This window comes from Amblyomma maculatum, chromosome 1 (assembly GCF_055883805.1).
Source record: "Amblyomma maculatum isolate TAMU_Amacu chromosome 1, ASM5588380v1, whole genome shotgun sequence".
NCBI lineage: Eukaryota > Metazoa > Arthropoda > Arachnida > Ixodida > Ixodidae > Amblyomma > Amblyomma maculatum.
The window spans coordinates 312291713-312317393 of NC_139344.1; the positions used below are offsets into that span (position 1 = coordinate 312291713).

The window sequence follows — 25681 nt, forward strand, 5'->3', positions numbered from 1 at the left end:
ACAGCTTGCTTATACTTCACCGGACCTCTTCAGACTTCATCATCCTGTTAATGAAGGTGCTCGTAAGCTGACAAAGCTTGATTACTTCCTTTGCGGGGTACATCAAGCCTGCATTGTCCTTGGTTTTCATTAATCTGTAACTGGTCCACTTGACTATATTTCCTGCAACAGGCTCTTGCTCGACTGACATGTCGCCTCAAAACCATTACCAAATATCGCATAATTTAAGCAACAACCTGGTAGTGATAAACAAAACTTGGGTCTGCTTGAGGAGCCTCGTTAGAGTGCCTGCACTTTGCTACCTGCTTATTCACCGTATCCCGTAATTGCTGTCTCTGTCGCATATCATTAGAATACAGCCTTAAGCCACCACATTATATGAAATAGCACCCTACACATAGCTATATAAAGCCCCTCTTTACCGAAACCGTACGAACGTACCCTATAGGAGTATAGTGTGCCTGACTTGGCATCTAAGGGTCCCGCTTTCAATAATTCCCATTTCATCCTTACATCTTATTGACTCTCTCTGGTTTGGTAGCTCCTGCCACATTGAACATGTCATGTGTTCTCATTGCGCCAAAGGCGTCTGGCCATATCACCAACTAAAGTGCCTCTTACCAGAGAGGTTTTTCTCTGACTGTTCGCTGACAGAGCGGGCGCCAGATTTTCCGTGGAACGTGGCTTTTCATTTTATCGCATCGGCTCAAACAGTCTCAACAGTATAAACAAATGTTGTATGCACAGGCTCCTTTACTTGCAAGGCCACTCAGACTAGCGCGGCAAAATTTAGAACAAATTGCATGCTTATATAAAAAAAAACCTTCGTAGCTTTTTCTGATATGTCCTCGCAACATAACCTGCGAGAAAAGCTTCTGGTGCTACCTCATCGTGTTTATTTGCTTCATAACACATCATTAAAAATCCTAGTTCACCTGCCAGCTCCCTGGTAACTAAGTAGGTTAAACAACGTGACGGGAACACAGGAAAAGAGGACGACACAACTACCGCGGTTGGGCCGTCTTCTTCTCCTGTGTTCCCGTCACGTTGTTTGCACGGTTAACCTATAATTAATCACCAACAAGTCCAATCTGCTGTCCCTTGTAGCAAATTCAATGGCAGTTGATAGGGCATTATGCTTCAGCATCTGAACTTTTTAACCTCAGTGCCGCTTTCATTTCAGAGGAAGCGAGTGCATTTTCACTCCTCGCCGCTGCCTTTGCCTGAAGCGAGCTCAGCAGATAAACTTAAAGGGTCTCTTAGATGTCTCTTAAGCGCACGACGGCGAAAGCCTACCCTTCTCCTATCATTTGCCTCTCATCGTTTGCCACAGTTCGTCATTTCAAGTCGTCGTTTGATATATTGGTCGTTTCTCAGTCATGATGAGTCTGCCTGCGTAGTCATTGTAGCCCTTATCACCCATAACTAAGCCGGTTACTCATTTAGAATCAGCAGTGGTCATTACATGTCGTTTCACATATCGGTCATTTTGTAGTCATTAACAGTAATGATGAGACATGCCTAGCTATTATAGTAATTACCACACATCGCGAAGCACTTTTAATCATTTCTAATCAATTGCAGTCAATACATTTCGTAGAGTGATATACTGGTCATTATAAATCATTTTAGTCATTATTAACCCTTATTAGTCATTAGCATTTGTCATTACCTCTATCAATGTCTATAACTTTTGTTGATTACCTATCACCATCAATCATTTTCATTCTTAATCTCTCTCCTTGCACGTCCGCTTTTGCGACTGGAACACCAGTGCACAGATGCGACGCACAGATAACAGGCACAGCTTCTGCGCATAGATTTTCGCTCCATGAGCCTAGAACGGCTTTCGCCTTAACAAACAAACGCATCCAGTCTCAACGTTAACGTGCTTGTACACGCGCACACAAAATGTTTGCGTTTACCACGCAGACGCGAGGCGAACGCGCCCAGAACGGAAGCAAACAGCGCGCTCAGAGCCGGCGACCCCGGCGGCGACGTGTCCCCGAACAGTGGCGCCCTCAGCAGAAATAGCGGGCGCAACTGTAAACTCTCCAAGGACACGCTTGCCCATTGACGGCGGCGCGACTCAGCAGGCCGCACCCAGTGCGCTTCCATTGAGCGGCCGTGCCATTACAGTTCAAAACCATGTTTAATTCATGCTGTTCATTGGATGAAGTTAGGGAATCTATATCCCCTTCAGGCGCTGCGTCCACATATGTGGACGCGACTCGTAGCTTGCTCGCAAGGCGTGTTCCCACCTTTGAATTTGGCGCACAAAACAACTGGCCCCTCCCTGTCAAGTATGTGGCGCCATCTGTTGCAGGTACATCGAAATGTGTTTGTAAACAAGAAGTCAAGATGGACGTCTCCACGTTTTGCGGCGGGGCGAGTAAGTTGATCTTATTTTCGCGTGCTCTCTTCCCAAATGGTCGTGAAAAACGGAATTTGTCATGTGAAATATGCCAGTAAGGTAATGTAGAAGGGGCATGCTGGATTTCATTACCGTAGGCAAAGAAGGAATGCTTCGGTGGGCTCTCAGAATTGCGCGTCCACAAACGTGGACACGGCGCCTTAGTGCCGAAAATATTGTTACGAGATACCGTTCTGTGCGCACAAGAAAAACGAGGACAAGGAACAAGAAAACGAGGCACGCGCGCTCGCTCGAGTAGGAAACCATTGATGTGGTTCGTGTTGTCCTCGTGCTTCTAGTGCGCAGAGAACGGTGGCTCATAACAATATCAAAGAGCCACATTCTATCCTCGATGCTCTGTTTTTTTGCGCTCAGATAGCGCCAGATTGGCTTATTCCACGCAGGTGTTCAAAACCATGCATCCACAAGGAGAAAGTTGGAGGATTCGAGCACTGAAGAAACATTGCTTAGAAAAATCTCCAATGAAGATGTCTCTGACGCCGACCTCTCTGATGATGAAACAGAGGAATGGCAAGTTGAAAACAAGATAACATGAACATTGGTAAATGTTGTACTGATTGACTAATTCTGTAATCTATCATCTAGGATCCAAATGCTGGTAGACCTTCACCTTCAGTTGTGGTAGCGGCACCCAGCACTTCGCGGGATACCAAACGCACAACGATGCAGACGCCAGGGCTGCACTTCGAAGAGTCGCGTTCGCTGCCGCAAATGCGGAATTTTTCTTTGCCTGTCGTCACAGAATGACTGTTTTTATCTATTTCATAAGCCTTGAACAAGTGGCTACTCTTCTGTACCTTAGGTATTTTCAGAGTAAAACATTTATTCATTCCTCATACTTAGTAGAGAATACAAGAAAATGTTGTAGTGTTTGCACTCATGTAGGAGCTTTGAGGCGCCATGTCCACAAACGTGGACGCAAATAAAATGGGCTCAAATATGAAAATTTTGCCGTAATTTCTTGCACTTGACTTCTGTCTGGTGTACTGATCATGAATAACACAAGGAAAAATGTTTCCTTTCAGAAAATTTAATTCGCGCCTGAAGGGGATATTGATGTCCCCTCCTAATATTAGGTTAAGCCTATTTTCAGTTATCCACGATAAAAAACAATCAAGGAGCAAAAGAAACGAAGACACATTGCCGCCAGGAGGACGGTATACAACTGCAAACACATTCGAACCACAACTGTAGGACAGTATTTCGTAATCATCGACCACTATCGAGAAGCGAGGAATGACAGAGCCATTAAACGATTTGTTTAACATTAGCATCACACCACCTCCTCTTTTATTGATTCGATGCTGACAGAGCTTATTGTGATCTTCGAGAGTTAAAACTTCCTCGTCTTCTCTATACCAAGTTTCTGTTATCATAATTACATCAAATGAGAGCTCTAGAGACTTGAGAAAAGCAAACACTTCGTCTTCTTTATTATGTAAGGACTGAGCGTTCAAATGAAAAAAAGAAGTGGCTTTTTTGTTACTCAAATGTATATTTGAAACATCAGTGGGCAAGAAAAACTGCGGGGCCATGGTGAAGTTGTAAAAGCACTACGAAAACGTGCTTTGATTATACTATTTTATCTAGGTCGCCTACACAGGCAATGCGGATTGCATTGGACAATTCACCCTTTCTTGCGAAAATGCGTCCATTTCTCGTCCAGACGAATTTCCATTTTTTTTTCTTTCTTTCGAGTGATGGCAGATCCCAGCAGTTTTTTCAACGCGGGGCAAAGGTGGTCGTTAAGATATATTGCTGCCGAAGTCCGGGACATCCTGTTGTTTAGATCAGCTTCACAGTTTGAATTCGCTGTTGCGACGCTAGTTTGTTCACTTGTTCTGAGTTCAAGACTGTCAGTGGTAATCTTTGCACGTCGAGCTTTATCAAGTACAGCATCACGTTTTGACCGATACCGGAATTGCACGATTATGTTTGGACATGGGTTATTCTTTGTCAGTTCATGGTGACAGACATCTATATCATCCATTGTTATTGGTTCTTGAATAGCTTCGCCAACTTTAGAAAGGATCTCAGGCAAACGTTCGTTCTGTTTGAGAGGAAGACCCTTGATTTCGCCATTTTTTTGCCTTGAATATTGCTCAAGCTTAGTCAGGCGCTGTTCATAGGTGGACAGTAGCTTTTTCAGAGAATTCTGTTCAGTGGCCAGTGCTGCATTTTCATTTCTGAGCGCCTTCTTCTCCTCTTTTAGAACCGAGATTTCAGCCTTCAAGTCATCAAACTGGGAGCTGCAATACTCAACGCTAGTGGTCAGTTCTCGGTGGTCTTTACGAAAGTCTCTTTCTATTGCACTTCGCAATGCAGCAATGCCCTTCTGAAATTCCGCTCTTAATTCATCCCGCAACTTATAGAGTTCACGCACCATATTGCAAACCACATATGACTCAAACGCACTTGGTAGCAGCAACAGCAACAAAAGAAAAAAAAAAAAAAAAAGACAGTCACATTCCTATCGAGACCATTCACGGCGACATGGGTTGGGCGTCATACACAGCCTGGGATGCAGTAGCAAAGGCGGAATTCGAGAACCGCCTCTTCCATCTCCCAGAGTTGAATGTGGCCCGTCACACACTCATTCACATTATTTTCGCCAGCCGAACTACGAGATAGACGCACCAAAGTGTTCGTGTTTGGTGCGTCTATCTCGTAGTTCGGCTGGTGAAAATAATGTGAACGAGTGTGTGACGGGCCACATTCGACTCTGGGAGATGGAAGAGGCGGTTCTCGAATTCCGCCTTTGCTACTGCATCCCAGGCTGTGTATGACGCCCAACCCATGTCGCCGTGAATGGTCTCGATAGGAATGTGACTTTTTTTTTTTTTTTTTCTTTTGTTGCTGTTGCTGCTACCAAGTGCGTTTGAGTTAGTCAGAGGTACCAGCTACCAGTGGTATCGCTACCAGTGCAGCTTGACTGCAGAGCAGAAGAGCCAAGATCCAGGTACAGCTGGTGTCATTGGCCCTGTGCAGAGCTGAGGACACCATTCGAAAGGAGCTGGGTGTGATAATTCCCACAGTAGTGGTTTGCTGGCAAAGGCATGCTCGGGAGCTTTGCGTACACGCTGGTGGAGAACAAGAATAACGGCTGTATGCGCCCTCTGCGGAATGGCAGAGGAGTCAACCGACCACGTGGTACTCGAGTGTCTGGCTATCTCTCCGCCTGCCCGTACGATGTCACTACCTGTGGCACTCGGCTTTAGGCTTGCAAGTGGAGAGGCAACCTCAGTGGATGCGATCGAAGCTACAAAAGATGTTCGGAGTTTTGGTGGTCGCGAGCAGCAGGGAACACCATCGAGACGCAGCTGCAACTACAGTGATTTTTGTGTTCTTTTCTTTAATTTTTGGCCACGCCTTTAGCCTTTTGAAGTTAAACAGGCAACCCGCTATAAAGGGTAAGCCACCATCACCTCAACGGACAGCCAAAACCGCATCGACCTCCTGCAGTTGCTGACATTTTTTTTATTGCGAAAGCAATACTACTTTCACTTTTCAGCCCTTCGCGTAGCGAGGCGGTAGCTACCATTGACCTTTAGCGTGACCTTTGGCACGCTGCCAAGCACAGCTGCGCAAAAACAGGGGCCCCAACTCGCGCCGTCAACTCGCGAGGCAGTAGCTACCATCCGCGACCTAACTCCCGCTCCTTCCACGAGAGGAGCTACAACCGGAGTGACGTCATCCCATTTGCCGCAAAAACAGGGGCCTCAACTCGCGCCATCGGCTCGCAAGGCGGTAGCTACCAGCCGCGGCCTAACTCCGGATCCCTCCGTGAGGGAGCGCTACAGCCGGAGTGACATCATCCCTGAGACTGTTGTGAGACCGTTTAGAAAGACGTTTGGGGTGCCGGTTCGGGTACGCCCTTACACACCAAGAGTTAAGCCCAACGTTGATCTACGGCCGGGCAGAGCTGCAGTTGTGCCACATGCTCCTAAAGCTAAGAAGAATTATGGGGCTGCAGCCGCAGCTACCGCCGGGGGTGCAACGTTGGATACTATAGGAGGTGGTCTAGGGCGGGTGGAACCAACGCAGTCTCCAGGGATGCTTTCATTTCTGCTGGCATAAAGAATGCCGTTGCAGCCGGTGCCGGAGCGGCAGTTGTACATTCTGCCTTAACCTCACCCACAATCAAGTATATCGTTGCAGCCACGGCACTCCTTGCCTCGCTACTAGTTATACACAGAATAACCAGGTAGCACCCCACAATAAACTATAGTTGAACCATATAATTTGGCCAGAGTGAATCACTGCATAACCATAAGCATAACCACAAGCACCACAACCAGCTACACCACCAGCTGAACCTAGGCGTAGCCATAGCTATTGCTTTCGAAATTACCAGGCTTAACCAAGCTAAGCTACTGCCAATTTTTTTACGTCCCAAGTACATTAACCTTCGCATGCGCTCTTTCGTTCGACCTATGAGAGTATAAAATGCCTCTTTAGCAATGAATAACAGCATGTGGAGGCAGTTTACAATGGCTTTCCAGAAAAAGTGAAGTTTGCCAAAGCGAACGGCAACATGGCCGCTCTCTCTGCGACAGTTCGGTGTTTCAGAAAAGGCCCCCCCCCCCTTTCTCCTTTTAATTACATTTGTCTTTCCAATACTTTCCTTCCTCTTGCTAACACACCCCAGGATTTCAGGTAATCCAGCCTTGTGTCCTTTTACTTTCATCCTTCATCACGATTAACACCTCTAGGGCCCCTTGAAACTACTATTCCCACCTCTCATTTATGCCATTTTATTTTTCTTCTAATTGGTTTTTCTTAAATTTTGTTTTGGCCCCTTTTCTTATATTTTCAACTGGTTTTACCTATGATTTCGTGCGGGCTTTCTCTCATATTTATTTATTTATTTATGTCTTAAGAGTTTTACAATTAAGGGTTGGGGGAAGGGGCATGCACTGGCATAGACATATTTTGGAGCTAACTTTTTCCCCCATTGAGGAGTACGCATTTGGAGATCTAAGTTAATGTGCGAATGTATGGTACTTATTGTTCGTTTCGGCATTTGTACAGCTTTTAGGACACGTTTGTGAAATCATGTAACATGTGTAACCCCGTTTTGAAACAAAACAGCACATAAAATACACGTGATTAAATGCATTAACTTTTGCAGAACAAAAATAAAGGTGCTTCCTTAATGCGGGGAAAGAATCATAATTAGTTTTGACAGCAAGTTTTGTGAGATTTTCGATCGTACCAAGCTCGGATTTTATAGTACGGCTTCATGCAGTCCCATCAAAATCGTATAATTGAGACTGTACTATGTAGAGGCCCACTTCAACCAAGACGTACAGACATGGTCCAGGAGTAGCTTGTCTGGCTGGAAGGGTGTGTTCGAGTTGAATCTCAAAACAGCTACCCAAGTTGGCACTCCGCCCATCTAGGCCATGTCATACAACTTCCAACCAAACATTGTCAAGGACCAGGCAGCAAAACTGGTGAATGCGGGCCTTAATGCTAGCGCACCAATACGGAATGCTAACATGAGCCAACCTTTTGCACATGACAAAAAATTACAGGGGACATTTAAGCTCTGTCTTTAAGGGTACGACGCGACAGCGTAGGCTGCCAGAAAGCCCCGCTTTAGCCAAGCCGTATGAATGTGCCTGCGTGGCCTAGGGGTAACATGGAATGCAAGGGTCAGCTGGCAGGCTGATTCTGATATCACCCTGCCATATGAAAGGAGAGGCCCAAGTTGGCAGCCAAATGTCAGGCAACCCTACATCCAGTCAGTGCGTGGCCACGCCAGCTGCTAGCGCCATAATTTTTTGCTCACAATGCCAACGCCGGAATTTCTGGTGAACAGGGCATGCATTAATCCATCTGCTGCAAATAAACAGCCTGAAGAGAAAGGCATCACCTGTGGCTGGATGTTGGCAATCTTAGACCATGAGAACTCAAACTCCTGCAGTGGCACCTTGGCCACCTTGAGGTAGCGCAGGAAGCCCACCTCCTCTGGGCGCAGAATCAGGAGCGCATGGCCACGGCCTCCTTCGCCCCTGGCTGTACGGCCCACGCGGTGGATGTACTCCTGCAACATCCCTACAGCTGTGGAGAAACGCTCTCACCAGAGTGACTTGCATGAGAGGCACAAAAACAAGCTTCACACCTTGGGGTCATCAGGTGGGTCATACTGCACGATCCAGTCCACCTCCGGAATGTCGAGGCCTCTGGCAGCCACGTCTGTGCACAGCAGGATTCCACATTCAGAATTGCAGAACTGAAAAAATGTCGTTGTTCGTTTTGCCTGCTTCTGCTTGCCCTGAAAAAATGCACACAAATGGTGAGGGTCGTCCTCTGTTCCAAGCTCCTGCCAACCCCCTGGAACAAGCATCTTTGTAGCACTCCCTTTAAAGCCTGCACAAGCCATAGAAAATGAACACATTCCAAGTACACAGGTACACAGTCTCAAAGCTAAAAAAAAAAAAGATTGCAATAGGCATTTCTACATTTTAACGGTAAAAAACATGCACATGTGTTCCTGGGAAGGAACAATAAGTGCTCACCGCACAACCACACAGATGCAAAATCAACAACTTTCTTTGCCGATTTACTAAGTTCATTGAAAAAGCTTCTCAATTTGATGTCTAATCTGACTATCACCACCATTTCGGCAATAATAAATTGCCTTACAGGAAAGGAAAAGTGCAGTATTTGTCACACTGCCGCTGTGGACAGCTGAACCGCCCCATAAGAGAAGGGAGGAAGGTGGGAGGGAAAGTAGAAAAAAAAAGAAAGAAGTGCCGTAGTGGAGGGCTATGAAGTAATTTCGACCACCTGGCGATCTTTACCATACACCGACATCGCACAGCACAAGGACGCCTCTCTGTTTCGTCTCCATCGAAACATGGCCATCAGAGGTCAGGTTCGAACTGGGGTACTCCGGCACAGCAGTCGGGCATCTTAACCACTGTGCCACGGCGACGGGGCCCCATTTCAGCAAAAAGAAAAAATCTCAAGCAACTAGCATAGTCTAGTCTTGTCAGTTTCAGGTTCATTATAGGTTTCTACAGACATACAGTGAAATCTCATTGATACAATTCTACTTGATGTATTTTCGGCATACTAATATATTTCTTTCTATTTCCCGGACAGTGCCTTATAGAGGCAATGCATTTTTACGATCGTAAAAATATATGAAAAACAAAACTATCGTGGTTTTGAATTTCCCTCTAAAAGGCAGCGAAAAACGCAAGGGGGTTCAGAGTAGCTGTAATAATGGCAAAGTTGTTTCAGTAACATTTTGCCACATAATAAACCTCCTCTCCCAAATTTGTCCCAGAGAATTTTCCCTTCTCTTTTTCACAGCTTTTCGATGGAGGCGAAAAGCAAGGCGTCCGTGTGCTGTACGGTGTCAGTGCACGTTAAAGAACCCCAGGTGGTCGAAATTTCCGGAGTCCTCCACTACGGCGTCTCTCATAGCCTGAGTTGCTTTGGGACGTTAAACCCCACAAACCAAACCAAACCTTTCAAATTTTTGTAGCAAGCCCAACAGTTCCATCCTGTTGCTGTCACAGTGCTGACCTTGGCAGCCTGCCAAGGTGCAGGGCTTCGATAACAGATCCTTCAAGTTTATCTTTTGATAGAATCTGCTACAACCCTCCCTGCCTCAAAAATATGTGAGAATGGAAACCAGACAGCAAAGTTAACCCAATCCAAAAGAAAGGAACTTGCACAAGAATCCTTATTTCTTTTTGCTCTCGTACCAATTCATAATTCTTGCCACCACTTCTTGAATTTTGCAGCATGCACAAAAAAGTAGTCATTTTTTTGCGGCCCATTGCACTGCCTCTTGTTTCCTATGCCAACATGTTGCCATCTCATCATGTTCTTGGATCTGTCCAGTCAACAAACTATGTGAAGAATTCATGATGGCATTTTACATTATTCAGAAATAGAAAACTGCATTACCGCCACTCGTCTCTCAGCTTTCTTATTAAACTGCATCACCAGGCCTGAACTGCCGCATTAAGAGGGTCCATGTTGATGTCATAACTTTGCTTAGTTAGTATTTCCCCACAGCACTTGCTACTGTTAACACTACTGTATCAAAGATATAGTCAAGGAAACAACTGCATCTGTGCAGATTGCATGGCACAGACCATGTCAACTCACATGAATGCTCATGACAGGCAAGTCTATGTAATTCAGCAGCTCATGGTGGTACTTGACTGACAAGCAGGAACTAAAAAACACCATCACTTTCTTCTTTCTGTTCTTTTTGAGGAATGTGAACAGCAGCAGGAATCGCTTGTCAGATGGGCACACCACATAGCCCTATGTGGAGAAAAGAAACGAGGCTCATACATCACCACGCGCCAAGCAGGCAAGAATCTCACCTTAACAGTCCAAAACATGTTCTATGGGCATGGAAAGAACAAAATGCACTATAAAACACTATAGACCTCCTTCACTCCGGCTACGTCACGAAGATGCGGTGGTGCTGTCGTCAGTGACTTTCGCGTGGTTCGCAAAACAACATTCCAGTCGCTTTTGCCTACAGTGATTGCGGAGTGGTTTGTTGCTGTCGGAAATAAAACAGCACCATGGCCAACTAGTTGCGTCGCCGTAGCATGTGCCGAAAGGCACGGAAAGGGAATTTCAGTAAGCTTGCACAGGTTTCTTGGTGGCGAAGGTTGCCGTAAACAGTTGGCCGCCGCGGTGAAGCGCCAAGCCTGGATACCAATGCTGGCTCCGGATATGCAGCAAACACTTTGTCAAGACTAAGCTAGAGCTTATTCACTTTTATGCTACAACTGTATAGCTGCTCAAAGGCCAGTATATTGCAAAGCTTAGGCCTGTTCCTTTGTTGGAGCATGTATAGATGTAAACAATGCCTCAAAGATGGTGTTTTTTTTTTTTTCCTTTGGTAGTTGTACGTATGCGTAGTGAGCTGCTGAGCGAGTGATCAGTGTTGAACTCCTTCGTGGTTATGCTGAATGGCTAGCCTTTGCCGTGTTCACCTCAAATTATTTTAATCTATTCTGTGATGAAGATTACGACTGTGCTTTGACAGCCGCTGATTTGTTCGATTGGAACTGAATTTTTTTTATACCACGCGGTTTTAGTTGTACTCACAGCGGCTAATTGTGAATGCGAGTTTTAGGGTTCAGCATCACCGAGGGGCTCGTGATTCAGACTCTCTGAAGATTTTTATATGGCCGCCCTAGCTACAGAAACGACTGCTGCAGCTTGTAATTGTAATGCAAGCTAAAAGCATGAATACTCGTGATGAAATTGCAAAAGTTAACGTCAACAGTCGCCCACGAAAACAGCAGATACAACACGCGCGCGGCGATTTCAACAAATAACGCACTGATAAGCAAATCCGTGCGGTGCCAAAGCACAATTCCCTTGCTACTGTTGCCATGCTTAATATAAAAGCCGCTCGAAGCTAGCGAGGAGTTTAGTGCTTACCAACAACGTTAATTTGCCACTCGTTGTGAAGAATCACCCGAGAATACAACATGTTTCAAGCGGATTACTTTGTACATGGTTTGCGTGCGTTGTTTATGAGCAAGAAAAAAAAAATAACCGTCTACGTACTCGACTGAAAGCAGTTGTAAGCACTCGAAGCTTTGAAATTCACGTTCCGCGGTTCATTTGGTAGACGAAAACAGCAAATAAGTAACAACGTTGCTCATTTTCCCGGCGGGCAGCAACGCTTCTTCGCTTGTGACCCTTGAAGCTACTCTCCGTCTGGTACGGCGTGCGGCACCGGGCGCCGCATGCCGTGTACATGGAGGTTTTTCATGTATCGCCTTTGTCCTCACTGCTGAGGCTCAAGAAATACTCGCACAGCCTTGCATACATGAACTTGACAGAATGCAGGTCGAGTCGATTATGCGGGAGAAAGCGAGTTTTTAATGGGGACACGCGTGACTGGTTTTTTTCTCTCTTCCTCTGCATTTTGCCCTTTCCCTCTAAAAAGGGACCCGGCTTGACTTTTGTTGGGTTCGTGTAAACCCCCTGAGCACATGGTTATTTCGTCTGCCAAAAAGGTACCTGCACTTCACAATAACACGCCCTTGATAAGCTTCGCCACAGTGTCGCTCCCATGCGTTTTGCCTACCGTGGGATTGCAGATGACTGCAGCGCCACCTCAATCACCTTTTTTGTTTGTAAACATGTAGGAGGTCTATAGACCAACACCGTGTTTACAAACAAAAGGGGGCGCTCGTGCATGCCTCAACAAACAGGTGGTGAAAAGCAGGCCCAGCTGCCATAGGAATACAGTAAAACCTCGTTACAAAGACACCCAAGGGACCCGTAACAGATGTCTCTTGTAGCCAAGGTCTCTTGTAACCGTAAATTTTTATCAACTCGTATGTGCGGCAATTTAGATTCCCTTATCTAAATTCTGTTCCATAACAGCGTCTTTTCTTGTTGCAATATGTCAGGAACCAAGAAGGAGTGCCTCCTCTTGACTGGGAAGTCAAGATTGGCGTCACATTCCTGTGTGACTGAAACAACAGGGACATTTTGATTTCCCAGTCAAAACGAGGCACTCCTTCTCGGTTCCTGACATATTGCAACAAGAAAGGACGCTGTTATGGAACAGAATTTAGATAAGGGAATCTAAACTGTCACGAGTGTATGAGTCAGCTGCGTTGCATGAGCACACCTGGATTAATTGTGTGTCCCTTCTAAATAGTGAATAAGTTACTTTAGGGACCTGCAAAAGTTGACCTTAGTAACAGAGTGTCTCTTGTAACCATGTCTCTTGTATGCAATGCTGTTAACATGGCAAACATAGGAAAACCAACCAAACCATTTTGAAGTGTCTCTTATAACTGAGTGTCTCTTGTAACCATGTCTCTTGTAACGAGATTGTACTGTACATGGAAGTGAAGGTTTCCAAAGCAGTTTTCTGATTTCACAAAGAGCCTATGATGTCTTCCTTTAGTGCAGAGCAACCATAAGCACGCTAGAACAGATTGAGAAAGTATGAAATGTCATTTTAAAGGGGGAGTATTTTTAAAGCACCGCGTAACACATAAGGGTACAAGTCGAGAGTGCCACTCATAGAAATACATGTAAGCAAACTTTACGGTAGTATTTCAGAGTACCAATGGAGGCTGCTGGTTGTTAAATGTTGGCGAGCACTTCAAAGAAATGTGTGACAAAGTACAGTACGTCATTCCCGAGGCAATATATCTTTAAAGCGCCACTAAAAATATGTATTGTGAAGACATACTGCTGACAGGCTCGCTTCCGCTGGACATTTCTCCGAATCATGCAAGCTTCTCGTGTAACCTGATACATACTCAATTTGTTTAGTAATACCAGTTGCTCAAGGTATGCAACCTAGACAAGGCTACATTCAAAAAAGTGCTTCTCTAACATCATGACATGGGGATGAAAAAGAAGGTGCACACAATGCATTCTACTCGAGTGAAGGCAATGCCGGCATCCACAAATGGGACTTGTGTGAGCGAATTTTGGTCGTCTGATGCTACCTGCAGTTCGTTTATTGTGCTGAGTGAGGAAAGTCTTCAGAGTGTATCATTTGGTATAATTCGAGTGGCAGCTTTAAGAGGGAATGTAGCCTGCATAGCGGCCTGTTAAACAACACGAGAAACTGTTGTGAATGGGAGAGGCACCCAGTGGATAATGAGCTTTTCAGGGGTATGTCATTCTTTATAATACAGATTTATCGGGGAATTTTAAAAATACATCAACTTCAAAATGAACAATCGCAACATTTCACCATTAGCCGCATTTATTGGTTCTCTCCGAAACAGCAAAAATATGTTAAGTTTTCCGAGCATGTGTTCCTATCGGTCGTGCTCTCACAGATCCCACTTCAGATTGCTGTTGGTCTATAGCCACCATTGTGAAAAAAAGGATAGGGGACGGAAGGGGCTCAGAGAAAACTACCCGAAGAAAAAAAATGAATGACTTTTAGGCTTCGCCTCGAGATAGACGCAACAGCCCCTTTAACACCACCCTTTCACTCCACAAATTTTCGGCATTGAGACACTGGCACGGAGTTTAAAAAACTGTTAAACATCTAAAGTTGGTTTGGTTCTTGGTGAAAGGAAAAGCACACTATCTGCTCCAATTCTCAGTGGACACCTACACTTAATATGAACGGCATACAATGGAAGTTACATACATGTCGTTGGCTGGAATCCCTATCGCAAACTCGTCTCGACTTGACTAATGGATGCTAAACAGAAAGCGCAATGGTATGACCCCACCTCATAAAGAATGGTCATACCTGTTCGAGGCCCTCCACAGTGGCCTGCTCTTTGCCCTCATCAAGGCCTATGTAGAGGGGTTCACTTTTGAGGGCAACCTTCACCAAATCCTCTGTTTTCTTGGTCAGTGTGGCACTGAACAGCATTGTCTGCCTTCGCTCTGTCACAGGAAGAATAATCATTTTACTTTGCTCTGCCTACCATGTCCAAAATGTAGAAGAGGACTTACTAGGCAGAATTCTGAGGATCTGCTTCATCTCTTCTTCAAAGCCAATGTCCAGTATGCGGTCAGCCTCATCAATTATGAGGCACTGCAGGTTCTTGTACACAAACTCTGAAGTGTTCTGAAAAGAAGAAAGGTCATCACTGTGTAATCTCTTTTTAATTATACCTTATACCATAAGAACACTACCACAACGAGCAAGGTGACCGCCCAGCCCAAGGCTCAAAACATTGCCACTGAGCTTCTTGTTTAGGAGAAAGCGCATTAACATGCTGGCATCAATATACAGTAAAAGCTCGTTAATTCGAACTTCACGGGGACCGGGGAGAAAAGTTCGAATTATCGAATGGCCTGGAAAAGACTAACAAAAACCATTTGTATTATGGTAAATGTGCTGTGTTTAGTCGCGTAGCGAACTCACTCGCATAATGAACCCACCCAACCCCCATTTGTGCCTACGAATCGGGGGGGGGGGGGGGGGGGGGGGGGGGGGGGGGGGGGGAAGAAAAAAAAAATAAAAGGTGTCAGTCGTTAGCGGGTCCCTCCGTTTCGCGCCATCGCGGTTTGCTACACATTTCTTGGCAGTACGCCAAGACGCTGCAGAGTGATAACAGCCCATTTACCTTTTGGCATTAGCTCCAGCAGGGGGGAGGGGGGGGGGGGGGGGAGCGAACTTGGCAAGGAGCCAGCACTTGTCCGATTGTGCAAGCCTCCTTTTCAGTACGCTCGCTTTATCATGCTATGAGCGAATGCGGCGGCCGCCATCTACTGCCACTCCAATCATTGGAACGCATGATAGCAGCAAGCGGCTTTTGAAGTGAACGATGCTAAAAGCCGGCGTCATGATCGTGGCCGACTCGTGTGCTTCCGTTGACGACTGATGGGTGGAAGGATGGATGGTGATCACAAAAAACAAATAATAATAATAATAATAATAAGTTTAACCCATAGCGCCCGCCCTAGATCATAGCCTTTCATGGGCATTGGCTGGGGTCGCGCTAGCAGTACTTTTCCCTATTTCCAAATTAACAGGGCTGGAATTAACGAGTATTTAGCTGCGAGCTACGGAGGTTGCGCAGAAGAGAGACCAGGTTGCCGCCGCCGCGGCCATGCACTGTTCTTGCCACAGCCGTCTTCCCCTCCCTCCAACGCTGCCAGCCGCCGCGCTGGTCATGGCGCCATTTAAGTTTTACCCACTCTTCCATGGTTTTACCTGGTTCCATCTTTTGTCCCCATTTTGGACATGCGCAGCCTTTACTTATGCCTTCCTATCGCGGAGGAGTTTCTTTTTTCTTTTTTGCCACGTGATGTGCGCCAAGCCAGCCAGACGAGGCGGCGCGTAGTTCGAATTATCCGTAGCGGAACCGACTCGCGTTCGAATCAACGGGCTTTTTTATACACAGATCTCTATGGAGCTTGGCCGGACTAAGTAGTGTAGTTCGAATTATCCGAAAATTCGAATTATCGAGGTTCAAATTAACGAGCTTTCACTGTATTGCCCACTGTGTGACTGCAGTATACCATCACAAAAATGTGAATATGCATTTTTATTCTGAGGTGAAACGAAGGAGGCGAAACGAAGTGGCGTCCGTGTGCTGTGCGATGTCAGCGCACGTTAAAGATCCCCAGGTGGTCGAAATTACTCCGTAGCCCTCCAGTACGGCTCCTCTTTCTCTCTTTCCACTTTCATTCCCACCTTCCTCCCTTCCCTTACGGCGCGGTTCGGGTGTCCACAGAGCAAGTGTGACAGTTACTGCACCTTTCCCTTCCTGGGAACCAATTTAATTTTAATTTAATTTTTATTTTGTTTCACAGACGGCGGCACAGATATTTATATAGAGTGGGTGGTACTCTTCTGCAACGCATGACGGCCGTCGCAGCAACTATGGTGGCTATAAATGACGTTCGCGGTTTGCAGCACATCTTGTGATAAAGCACATCTTGTGTTACTGCACCTTTCCCTTCCTGGGAACCAATTTAATTTTAATTTAATTTTTATTTTGTTTCACAGACGGCGGCACAGATATTTATATAGAGTGGGTGGTACTCTTCTGCAACGCATGACGGCCGTCGCAGCAACTATGGTGGCTATAAATGACGTTCGCGGTTTGCAGCACATCTTGTGATAAAGCTGGCTGCTATCAAATGACTGCGCGGCAAGCTACGCACTCGACATAAATCTGTATAAGCCGCAGGCACATGTGCGGTAGACTTGCACTGTATTAAGGCCTTCATCCTCATTTTTTTTTTTTTTTTGCAATAGACTGTCAACACTCATGAGGAAAAGAGCAAGCGGAGGACACATGGCAAGCCAAATACTACTTCATGTGGCAACACTTGTGCAACGAAAAACATGGCGTGTCTGGGCAGCCTTGAGAACCAACTAGAATGTTTTGAACAGGCTGAGTTGGACTGCTGTAGCAACACGGAATGCCATGATTCAGGAAATGGCAATGTTATTCAGGCTCATTTGCCTGCCCAAAGCTGGAGTGACACTGTATTGAAGCCCCGCAATGCATCATCCTGACGAGCAAAGGTGCTCTGAACATTTTTTTCACATTTTTTGACCGTAGAAATTTGGGACATGAGACAAACAGGTATGGAAAGCAGTACTCCCTGTAAGAGAAGTACCGGTGAAAAGAATGGACAGATATACAAGAAACTTACTCATCCAACTTTGCATCACTACTGGGCAAGAAGCGATCCTTATGGAGTAGACTGCATTTGGCAGAAAAGGAGGAATCGAGCGCACAGCAGGATGGAGAATGAATCTCAATTTCTGTGCTGTATTGGAATACCGATTCCTTGGTGTAGGCGCCTTGCTATATATACCCACAAGTATGGAGTCAAGCTCTGCACCAAGGAGGGCTATACAAGTCACGCCGAAGATGATACGAATCACGTGGGATCGTGAAAAAATTCGTATCATCCAAACATTCGTATTGTTAAGGGAAACTTACACAGCGGTAAACGCCAGATAACTCTCAGAAGCACACACCACCAGCACAAACCCAGCTTAGCCTGAGCGTCGTCTTCTTCACAACACCACACCAGTGCGTCGTTGTCATCTAGATATTGTGCACCGTAACAGTATTCCCCGCACGGGAGAAGCACCGTCCCGGTGCTGCCTACACAGGAGAACTTGAATGGTATGGTTTCAGACGGGCGACGTGCACAATTTCTGGATGAGGGGTTGTGGAAGGATACTTGGGCTGTAGAGGGGCGATCTTATAGGTCACATCGGTGACTTGTCGCAGGACGCAGTAAGGACCCACGTAACGAGGCAGAAGTTTCTCGCACATCCCCACATGACGGGCCGGGAGCCAAGGAAGCACGAGGGAACCAGGAGGGTAGTGAACGTCTCGGTGATGTAGGTCATAACGACGCTTTTGAGAGCGCTGAGACGCTCCAAGACGCTCTCGAGCAATGTGGCGGGCGCCACCAGCGCGGGCGATGGCATCCGAAGTGTAGCTGCAGGAAGAGTAGTCAAGAGGCAGCAAGGTGTCGAATGGGAGTAAAGGGTCACAGCCGAAGAGTAGATAAAAGGGAGAGTATCCGGCGGTATCATGGCGTGAGGAGTTATAGGCGAACGTGACGAAAGGTAAGGAGACGTTCCAGTCACGATGGTGATCGGACACATACATAGATAGCATGTCGGTCAGTGTGCGATTAAGGCGCTCAGTAAGTACCCAGCACCTCCACCAAATTTTAAGGGAAACTTACACAGCGATAAACGCCAGATAACTCTCAGAAGCACACACCACCAGCACGAACCCAGCTTAGCCTGAGCGTCGTCTTCTTCACAACACCACACCAGTGCGTCGTCGTCATCTAGATATTGCGCACCGTAACAGTATCATCAAAACGAAACAAAAAAAAAGTGTGCAGAAGCGTGGGAAAGGCAGTCGCGCAGATCTGTTTACGACCGAGATTTACGCTTGTGTGGTCACAGGCTTCGCCGCTCGCGGCGCACACAGCGCAACAGGCGAGAGCAATGTCGGGGACTTGAGGGCCGCGTGCCTCCGCGGACTTCTCGCAGCGTGTACAGCACAACGAGATGGCAACATGCCGGCCGCGCAACGCAACAGACTGCTCACGATGCGTACAGCACGACTAGCGGACGTGAAGGCTACAATGTGCGGCCCGTACACGCACGCCGCATGCGCCGTCGATGTGCGGTCTGCGCACCTCCGCATACTCTCGCGGCGCATACAGCACGACAGGAGATGGCGACATGTGGGTGCACAGCGCCGCAAACAGCTTGCGGATCACAATCGCGAAGCCAGTGATGTGCAGTCCGTGCACGCCCACTACGTACGCCGCCACCAGCTGCTGCAGTTGCGACGTCTGCGGTTTGTGGGCCACGCGCCGCTGAAAGCTTTTCGCAGTGTGAGCCCAACAATCGCAACGTCAACGAGGTGCGGACCACGCGTCAGCATAAACTGCTCGTGATGCATACACACAGCGCGGCTTATGAACGCGGATTCAACAATGTGCGGGCAGTGCATAGTGCTCAATGTTGTGGTCACAGTTTGTATCATCCATACTGGCACGGAAAGTGCTCTGAACATCAGAAACTTTGCACACCGTACAGAATGCACTCTGGCCGGGGAATTTCACGAATTCATATCATCCCGAAATTCGTATCAACCGAATTCGTATCACAGGGATTTTACTGTAGCAGCTACAGTCACACACCTTTCATCAACAACTTATACATGAGGATTCCACTTGCATCACGCTTGTTGAGATATAAATGGCACTCTCCGCTCCGAAGAGGTCACAAAAGGAAAACTCACGCCAATCACAAGATAGTGTAAATGTGCTGGAGCGGATGGCCGAACGTCCCATTCATGATGACTAGGAAAAAAATTGAGGAAGGGTGAGTGAGTCATGATAATAGGACTGGTCCTTGACTACGACACTGTGAAAAAGGGTGTCGACTACTCCTTCCTCCAGAAAGGACTCCAGCGGCACCAAAAAACAGCTTCATTGGGACTGCTGTTGTGAAGGTTTGGGTTTGTTCGTTCAATGCTCGACGGCAAAAAAGTCAGTAATCATTGAATTCTGCGAGGAGTGGATACACTCTATCTTCGGCGGAGCTCAGAATGAGACTGAAATGATGCAAAGGAGGCATTGTGTCTACATGCTGCAAAGAGCCGATGGACCTCCGAAGGCAATGAAAAGAATGCTATGCATCGCTAAGAGCTCACAGAAGCCCCAAGGATGTGAGGGTGATGGTGTCAAAAGCAGCCACATTTTGTTCACATTGCCCAGGAGAGCCTTGCCTTGTGTTTGCCTTGTTTCAATAACATGCATGAGGGGACCACCATAAAAAACACAGCTTTAGTGGTCATAAATGTGTGGCACTTGTAAATATAGCAATTTCATTAATTTTCTCAGAAAAGTGTTCTGGAGGTGTCCCAAATGGAGTCCACATTACCGAGTCTTTTTGCTCAGAAGCTCTATCTTGCAGCCACACTTGGAATTGACACATGCACAGGAACCGGCAGTTGGAAAGCAAGCAGTCTACTGTTTCTAAATGTATATTGGGAATATTTGCGTTCAGCAAGTGCCAGTAAAGATGGCATTCGGCACATCACTGCAGCAAAATAGAAATCTCAGCTAAACTAGCTTTTGTAGATAACAAAAGCAGCATTATTGTTTTTGAAGGACAGCTGTAGAACTGTCGGAAGACACAGCCAGAAAAAAATAAGTACATTCCTCTGGTAACATAATAATTCATTGACCATTCTGTATTTTCAGTCCACTGGAATAGGTGTGTTGTTTGATGATACAGGCGCTGTGTTCAGGCACCCACAAAAAAAAAAAAAAAAAAAGAACATCTGGAGTCTTGCCTTATGACTGATAGCACGTCCTCGTAACCAAAAGCCAGTCAGTGCATTTTGGCAAGTACGAAAGCTATCGCTCACCCACTACCTTGTCATATCTGTGATCAGTCCCTTGCTGCTGTTCCGTTTTGCTTTCGTCATGCTGCAGACACGCCAAAGGGAACAGAAATTAAATAATGGATTCTTTACAACTGAAATTTCACTGGCAATGCACAGGCAACATGATTCAAGCGATCATTTTTGTGACTGAGAGCAATTTTTAAAAGAGCACAACAAAGTCTTTTAAAACAATCTAAGAAGTGTGACCCACCAGTGTGTCACGCCGAGGGCAGCAACTGGTCACGATGCACTGGCTCGGAACTTCGAAATGGGGCAATGTGTTAACGTCTTCTACCAGCATGCACATACCACATCTGGAAACTTCAATTAGGTAACCCATGAAAGATGTTAACTGGTAACAGCGTTTACTTCTGGCTGCAGTTGTGCAATTACAGCAGTCGCTCTTGCCCAAATGACTGTCCCCAAAAAATATGATTGCCTTACACTTTTTAAACAGTTAACAGCGAAGAAAAAAAATCCACTGTCATGGTTAAAACGTACCAAACTAATCTTCTGCTAGTCCAACATGTTTGGTAGACTCCCCCAAGGTGAAACAATTTTGAGACAAGACATCAAAAGGAGTAGACATTTAATTTTTGGGTTCGTGTCTTATCCTTTATAATGATGCGCAAGACGTCACTGTACCTGGATCATGACATGATATTCGCCTACGACTGTTGAATAATTTATAATCGAGTTTCGTTTCTCACCTGTTTCGGTTACAACAACCACGTGGTGGCTGTGACGTCAATGTCAAGTCTAGATCACGTGAGGGATGAGAAAAAACATCAGCAATGCACTTGTTCCTGCGTCATTTGAATTCAGTGCAATGCTAAAGCCAGCCTGCCTCAGGAACAGGAATCGCTACAAGTAAAGAATGAGCGATTATATTGCTCTTTTTTCATGTCGTGCAGGACCTAGACTTGATTGTGACGTCACAGCCAACTCCTGGCTGCTGAAGCCGAAACTGGCGAGAAAAGAAAATTCAATTAAAAATTACTTTGCAGTCGCAGGCGAAAACTGCATGGTGATTCATACACAATAATGTCTTGCGCATTATTACCAAGATGAAAAATGCTACCAAAATATGGTGTCTGTACTCCTTTAGCATCTACCCACAGCAGGCATGTGGCTGCAATAGAACCTCTGGCGTGGAAAAAAAGTTGGGCCAGGAACCGAATTCAGAACTTCCACAACTACTGAACTAGCCCAGATGGAAAGTAGGTAGGTAGCAGCGGCATTTCTGAAATACTCCTAAAAAGGAGCTGAATTGCAGGCTGAGCTTGCTAGCTGTACGAGGCAGCCAACTTTGCAATTCTTCAGGTGTTGAGAACTTGAGTGCTCCGGTTAGTCTGCAAATATTTTTCATCGTATATATATACTCAATGAAAAGGTGCCAAAATATGATGCAAAGGCTCTTTTCTTGCAAGAATAGCTGGCCCCTGTGGTTTAGTAGCAGTCCCCCTCTGCGTAAAACCTGTTTCATGAAACAGGACATCATTTCCAAGTTGCTCTACAGTGAAGGAATTTGTTGGTGCAAGCACTGCAGAGTTGGTGTCATCACTTATGAAGCAATGTTTGCGCATGGAGACAAAGCCAACATTCTCTGTGCAGGTGGAATATTGCAAATTTATATCAAAATGGTTGTCATATTTGATATTGGCAGGCACACCATGGCTCCCTGGTTATGAACGAGATGTCCCTCAAGGAGAATACCAGCTTTCAGCCTCGGTCAGGTTTTTGTGGTTATGCAGGAAGCTACGAGTACAAGACACTGGCTCAGGGGTTCTTCTCACGCGCTCATGAGCCAAAGACACAGGCCTGTTAGCTGGCGGATCGCGCTTGCAGGTTGCGTTGTATACAGAAACTTGTCCTTTGCTGTGCGTGCTTAAAAAACTCTGTGGTTTAACTCAACCTGCAATGCCGCATACAACCTCAAGCGTACGGCGAGCGGGGCTTCGCTGAGGGGTGATACTTCCGCGGACACACGCTGCTATAGGAAGCGGTGCAGTGAGCAGGTCACGAAGTAATAATACCAGTCAACACTGAACTAACACCATTCCTACTGAAACCATTTTGGCATAACCTACTAAACGTTTTGTTTAGCTTAGATAGGCCTGGTTTGAAGTGGCCCCTGCTGATTCTGAGAACTCTGTTGGCAGGATACCATGCTACCAAAAACAGCTATGACACACGCCACTACGGTCAGACAGCTTGCAATCATCAACACTAGCAGCGGAAACGTCGTCCCAGCTGCACAGGCTGAGTAGACGTCTGTAGATGCACATGGTTTCACATGCATTCAGGGGTGCCACGGGTCTTGGAAACCAGAAAATCGCCCCAAAAAAAACAACAAAAAACGATTTTTCGAAAACATTTTTGACGTCAGCAGCCAGTTCTGCACCTGTCTGCAAAGTTTAACCGTTCTAAGTTCAGTATTTTGCCCACAAGAACAATTTATATTGCCTCTGCTGACTGAATTTCAACTGAAATCGATGCCAAAATGGCAATTCTTCCATGGCGTGCAGCTCCTGTTCCATGCATGCTACTGAAGCCACTTTGGTCTCGATTGAAAGAGCGGCTTTCCCTCTTCAAATTCCCGCTACCGCCATTCTCCCCCCGTTTATTGACCATAGAAAAAAACTGCGGCAAAGAAAGTCCTAGTGCGCAATCCTATTCGTTACTCGGGGCACGTGACCTGAGGGCGCTACCCGATTGGCTGAATAGGCCTCCGTTGTCTGCACGATGCGCTCGGTCGCAGCCAGTGCCTCCTGGAGAACAGTGCCTGCAGCGTCGCGCCCGTCTCCACAGCACTGAGATTGCCGGTCTGTTTCGCTGAGGGGACTGTGTAGTGGCGCTAGCATTACACCCTATACCAATGCATGTGTTATGCGTGCGCAAAACATTTGCAGGCGCGCTTTTGCGTGCGTAAACCTTTTTTGATTTTCTGTTGGTTTGAAACATCTTTAAGATCATTAAATTATGCGTCGTAGCTCATCGGCTGATGGCATCGGCCTAGAAGTCCACGGTCCATTGTGCGTTGAGTGCGAAACGAACAAGTGTGGGACAGCTATAGAACACGCGTGATTTAATCAATAAACGAGCAGCTGATGAATGCAAAATGAACATAGTATACAGATATCTCTTGTGGCTGTGGTTCAAAGAGCTACATTAATCAAATGACACTGGCCTAAGCTTCTCGTAATCAAATGATTTCCATACGGAAAAATGTGTCCATGCACTCTGACGTGTGTACAGTTGCCGACCGATTATTCGGACCTCACGGGGACCGCCGAAAAATCCGAATAAACAAAAGTCCGAAAAAACAAAATCAGAAAAAAAAAAAAAAAAACTTTATTTCTATGCACTGGCATGCCCTATGCACTTATTCAGGCCCCGCAATTGGCTGGAAAAAATCGTGAATACGCTGCTGGACGCTTCTCCGTTTGCGAGCAATCAGATTGGCTTGAACCTCGGAAAGGGTCATGCTGTCACTGTAGGCAGCTGCAAGCATCGTCACCGCATTCACAAGGTCCGCGTGCGACGGCAGCGGAACAGGTGGTGCGTCATCCTCTGACTCAGATTCGTCGTCAGGCGGGACAGCAGACACCTGACGAATTATCTCATCATCGTCCAGCTCCGCGCATGTGAGTGCTGCACTGTCGGCATTTGAAAAGTTCTCTAAGGTGACTGCGTCTGGGATCACCCTGCCGCCACTGTGCAAGTCTTGCAGCACATGTTCGCCATCTGAGGGAAGCATGTCGGACGGGAGATCCTGGGCCGCGGCATCCGCTTCACCAACTCCAACAAATCCAGCATGCTGAAAGCAGTTTCGGAGTGTGGCTGCAGTCACTGCCTTCCAGGCGTCAGCAAGCATGCCGACAGCAGAGTTACAGCATACTGCTTACCGGCGTCAATGCATAGAACCATGCGGCTCAGCAAGCGTGCTCTGTATAGCACCTTCAAATTTTTAATCACACCCTGGTCCATGGGTTGAAGAACGCTCGTTGTGTTTGGTGGCAGGAATTCCAACTGAATGGATTCCAGGTCATCAATGTGGCCATGTTCACTGCAATTGTCCACAAAGAGTAACACCTTGCGATTTTGGGCCTTGAATTTTCAGTCCAGCTTGCGTATATAGGCAGCGAAAAGATGGTGCGTAATCCAAGCTTTCGAGTTGGCTTCATACCACATGGGCAATGTTTTTACCCCCTTGAAGCATCTCGGGCTCTTTGATTTCTGAATCACAAGAATTGGGAGCTTTTCGTTTCCTGACATGTTGCTGCCAACCATCACTGTGACCCGGTCTTTGCTATGCCTTCCGCCGTGGCAGGGTCGCCAGACACGGACAGTGTCTTCTCGGGTAACATCTTATAAAAAAGGCCTGTTTCATCACAACTGAAGACATCATCAGGCGAAAATCGGTCCAGAAGCGACTCCAGTCTGTCGGAGCGGTGATTTGTTACAAGAGTCTGGTCCACGGCACCACTCTCGCCGCACATCTTCTTGAAAGTGAGGTCATACCGCTTCTTAAAATTACGGAGCCAGCCATCGCTAAACTTAAAGTCTTCAATGTTCATTCGCAGTGCGAGGGCCTCCGCCTTTTGTTTCAGAAGATAGCCCGACACTGGGATCCTCTTTGCAACTGTCGCACACAGCCACATGTGGAGCGCATCTTCGAGCTTCGGGTGGCTGCCCTCTCTGAAATTTTTTCTTTCCAGCACTGAAGAAGACTTCAATGATTCGTTCAAAATCTTCATTTTGTTTTTCACGTAGTCCGACACAGTCTGCTTCGAGATGCCAAACTCCCGGGCAACTTCGCTCTGCAGGCGGCCATTCTGCACTTGATGGA

General features: G+C 46.5%; 1 protein-coding gene across 1 annotated transcript in view; it reads right to left on the minus strand.

Moving 5' to 3' along the window:
- Nucleotides 1-25681, minus strand: part of pit (probable ATP-dependent RNA helicase pitchoune) — an 85784-nt gene that overhangs the window by 34333 nt on the left and 25770 nt on the right. The window contains exons 6-10 of the mRNA XM_084600411.1: nucleotides 14885-14999; nucleotides 14676-14815; nucleotides 10568-10729; nucleotides 8562-8714; nucleotides 8313-8483 (exon numbers count right to left, since the gene is read on the minus strand). Of these exons, the coding sequence (XP_084456537.1) occupies nucleotides 8313-8483; nucleotides 8562-8714; nucleotides 10568-10729; nucleotides 14676-14815; nucleotides 14885-14999 (741 nt within the window). The remainder of the gene's footprint in view (nucleotides 1-8312; nucleotides 8484-8561; nucleotides 8715-10567; nucleotides 10730-14675; nucleotides 14816-14884; nucleotides 15000-25681) is intronic.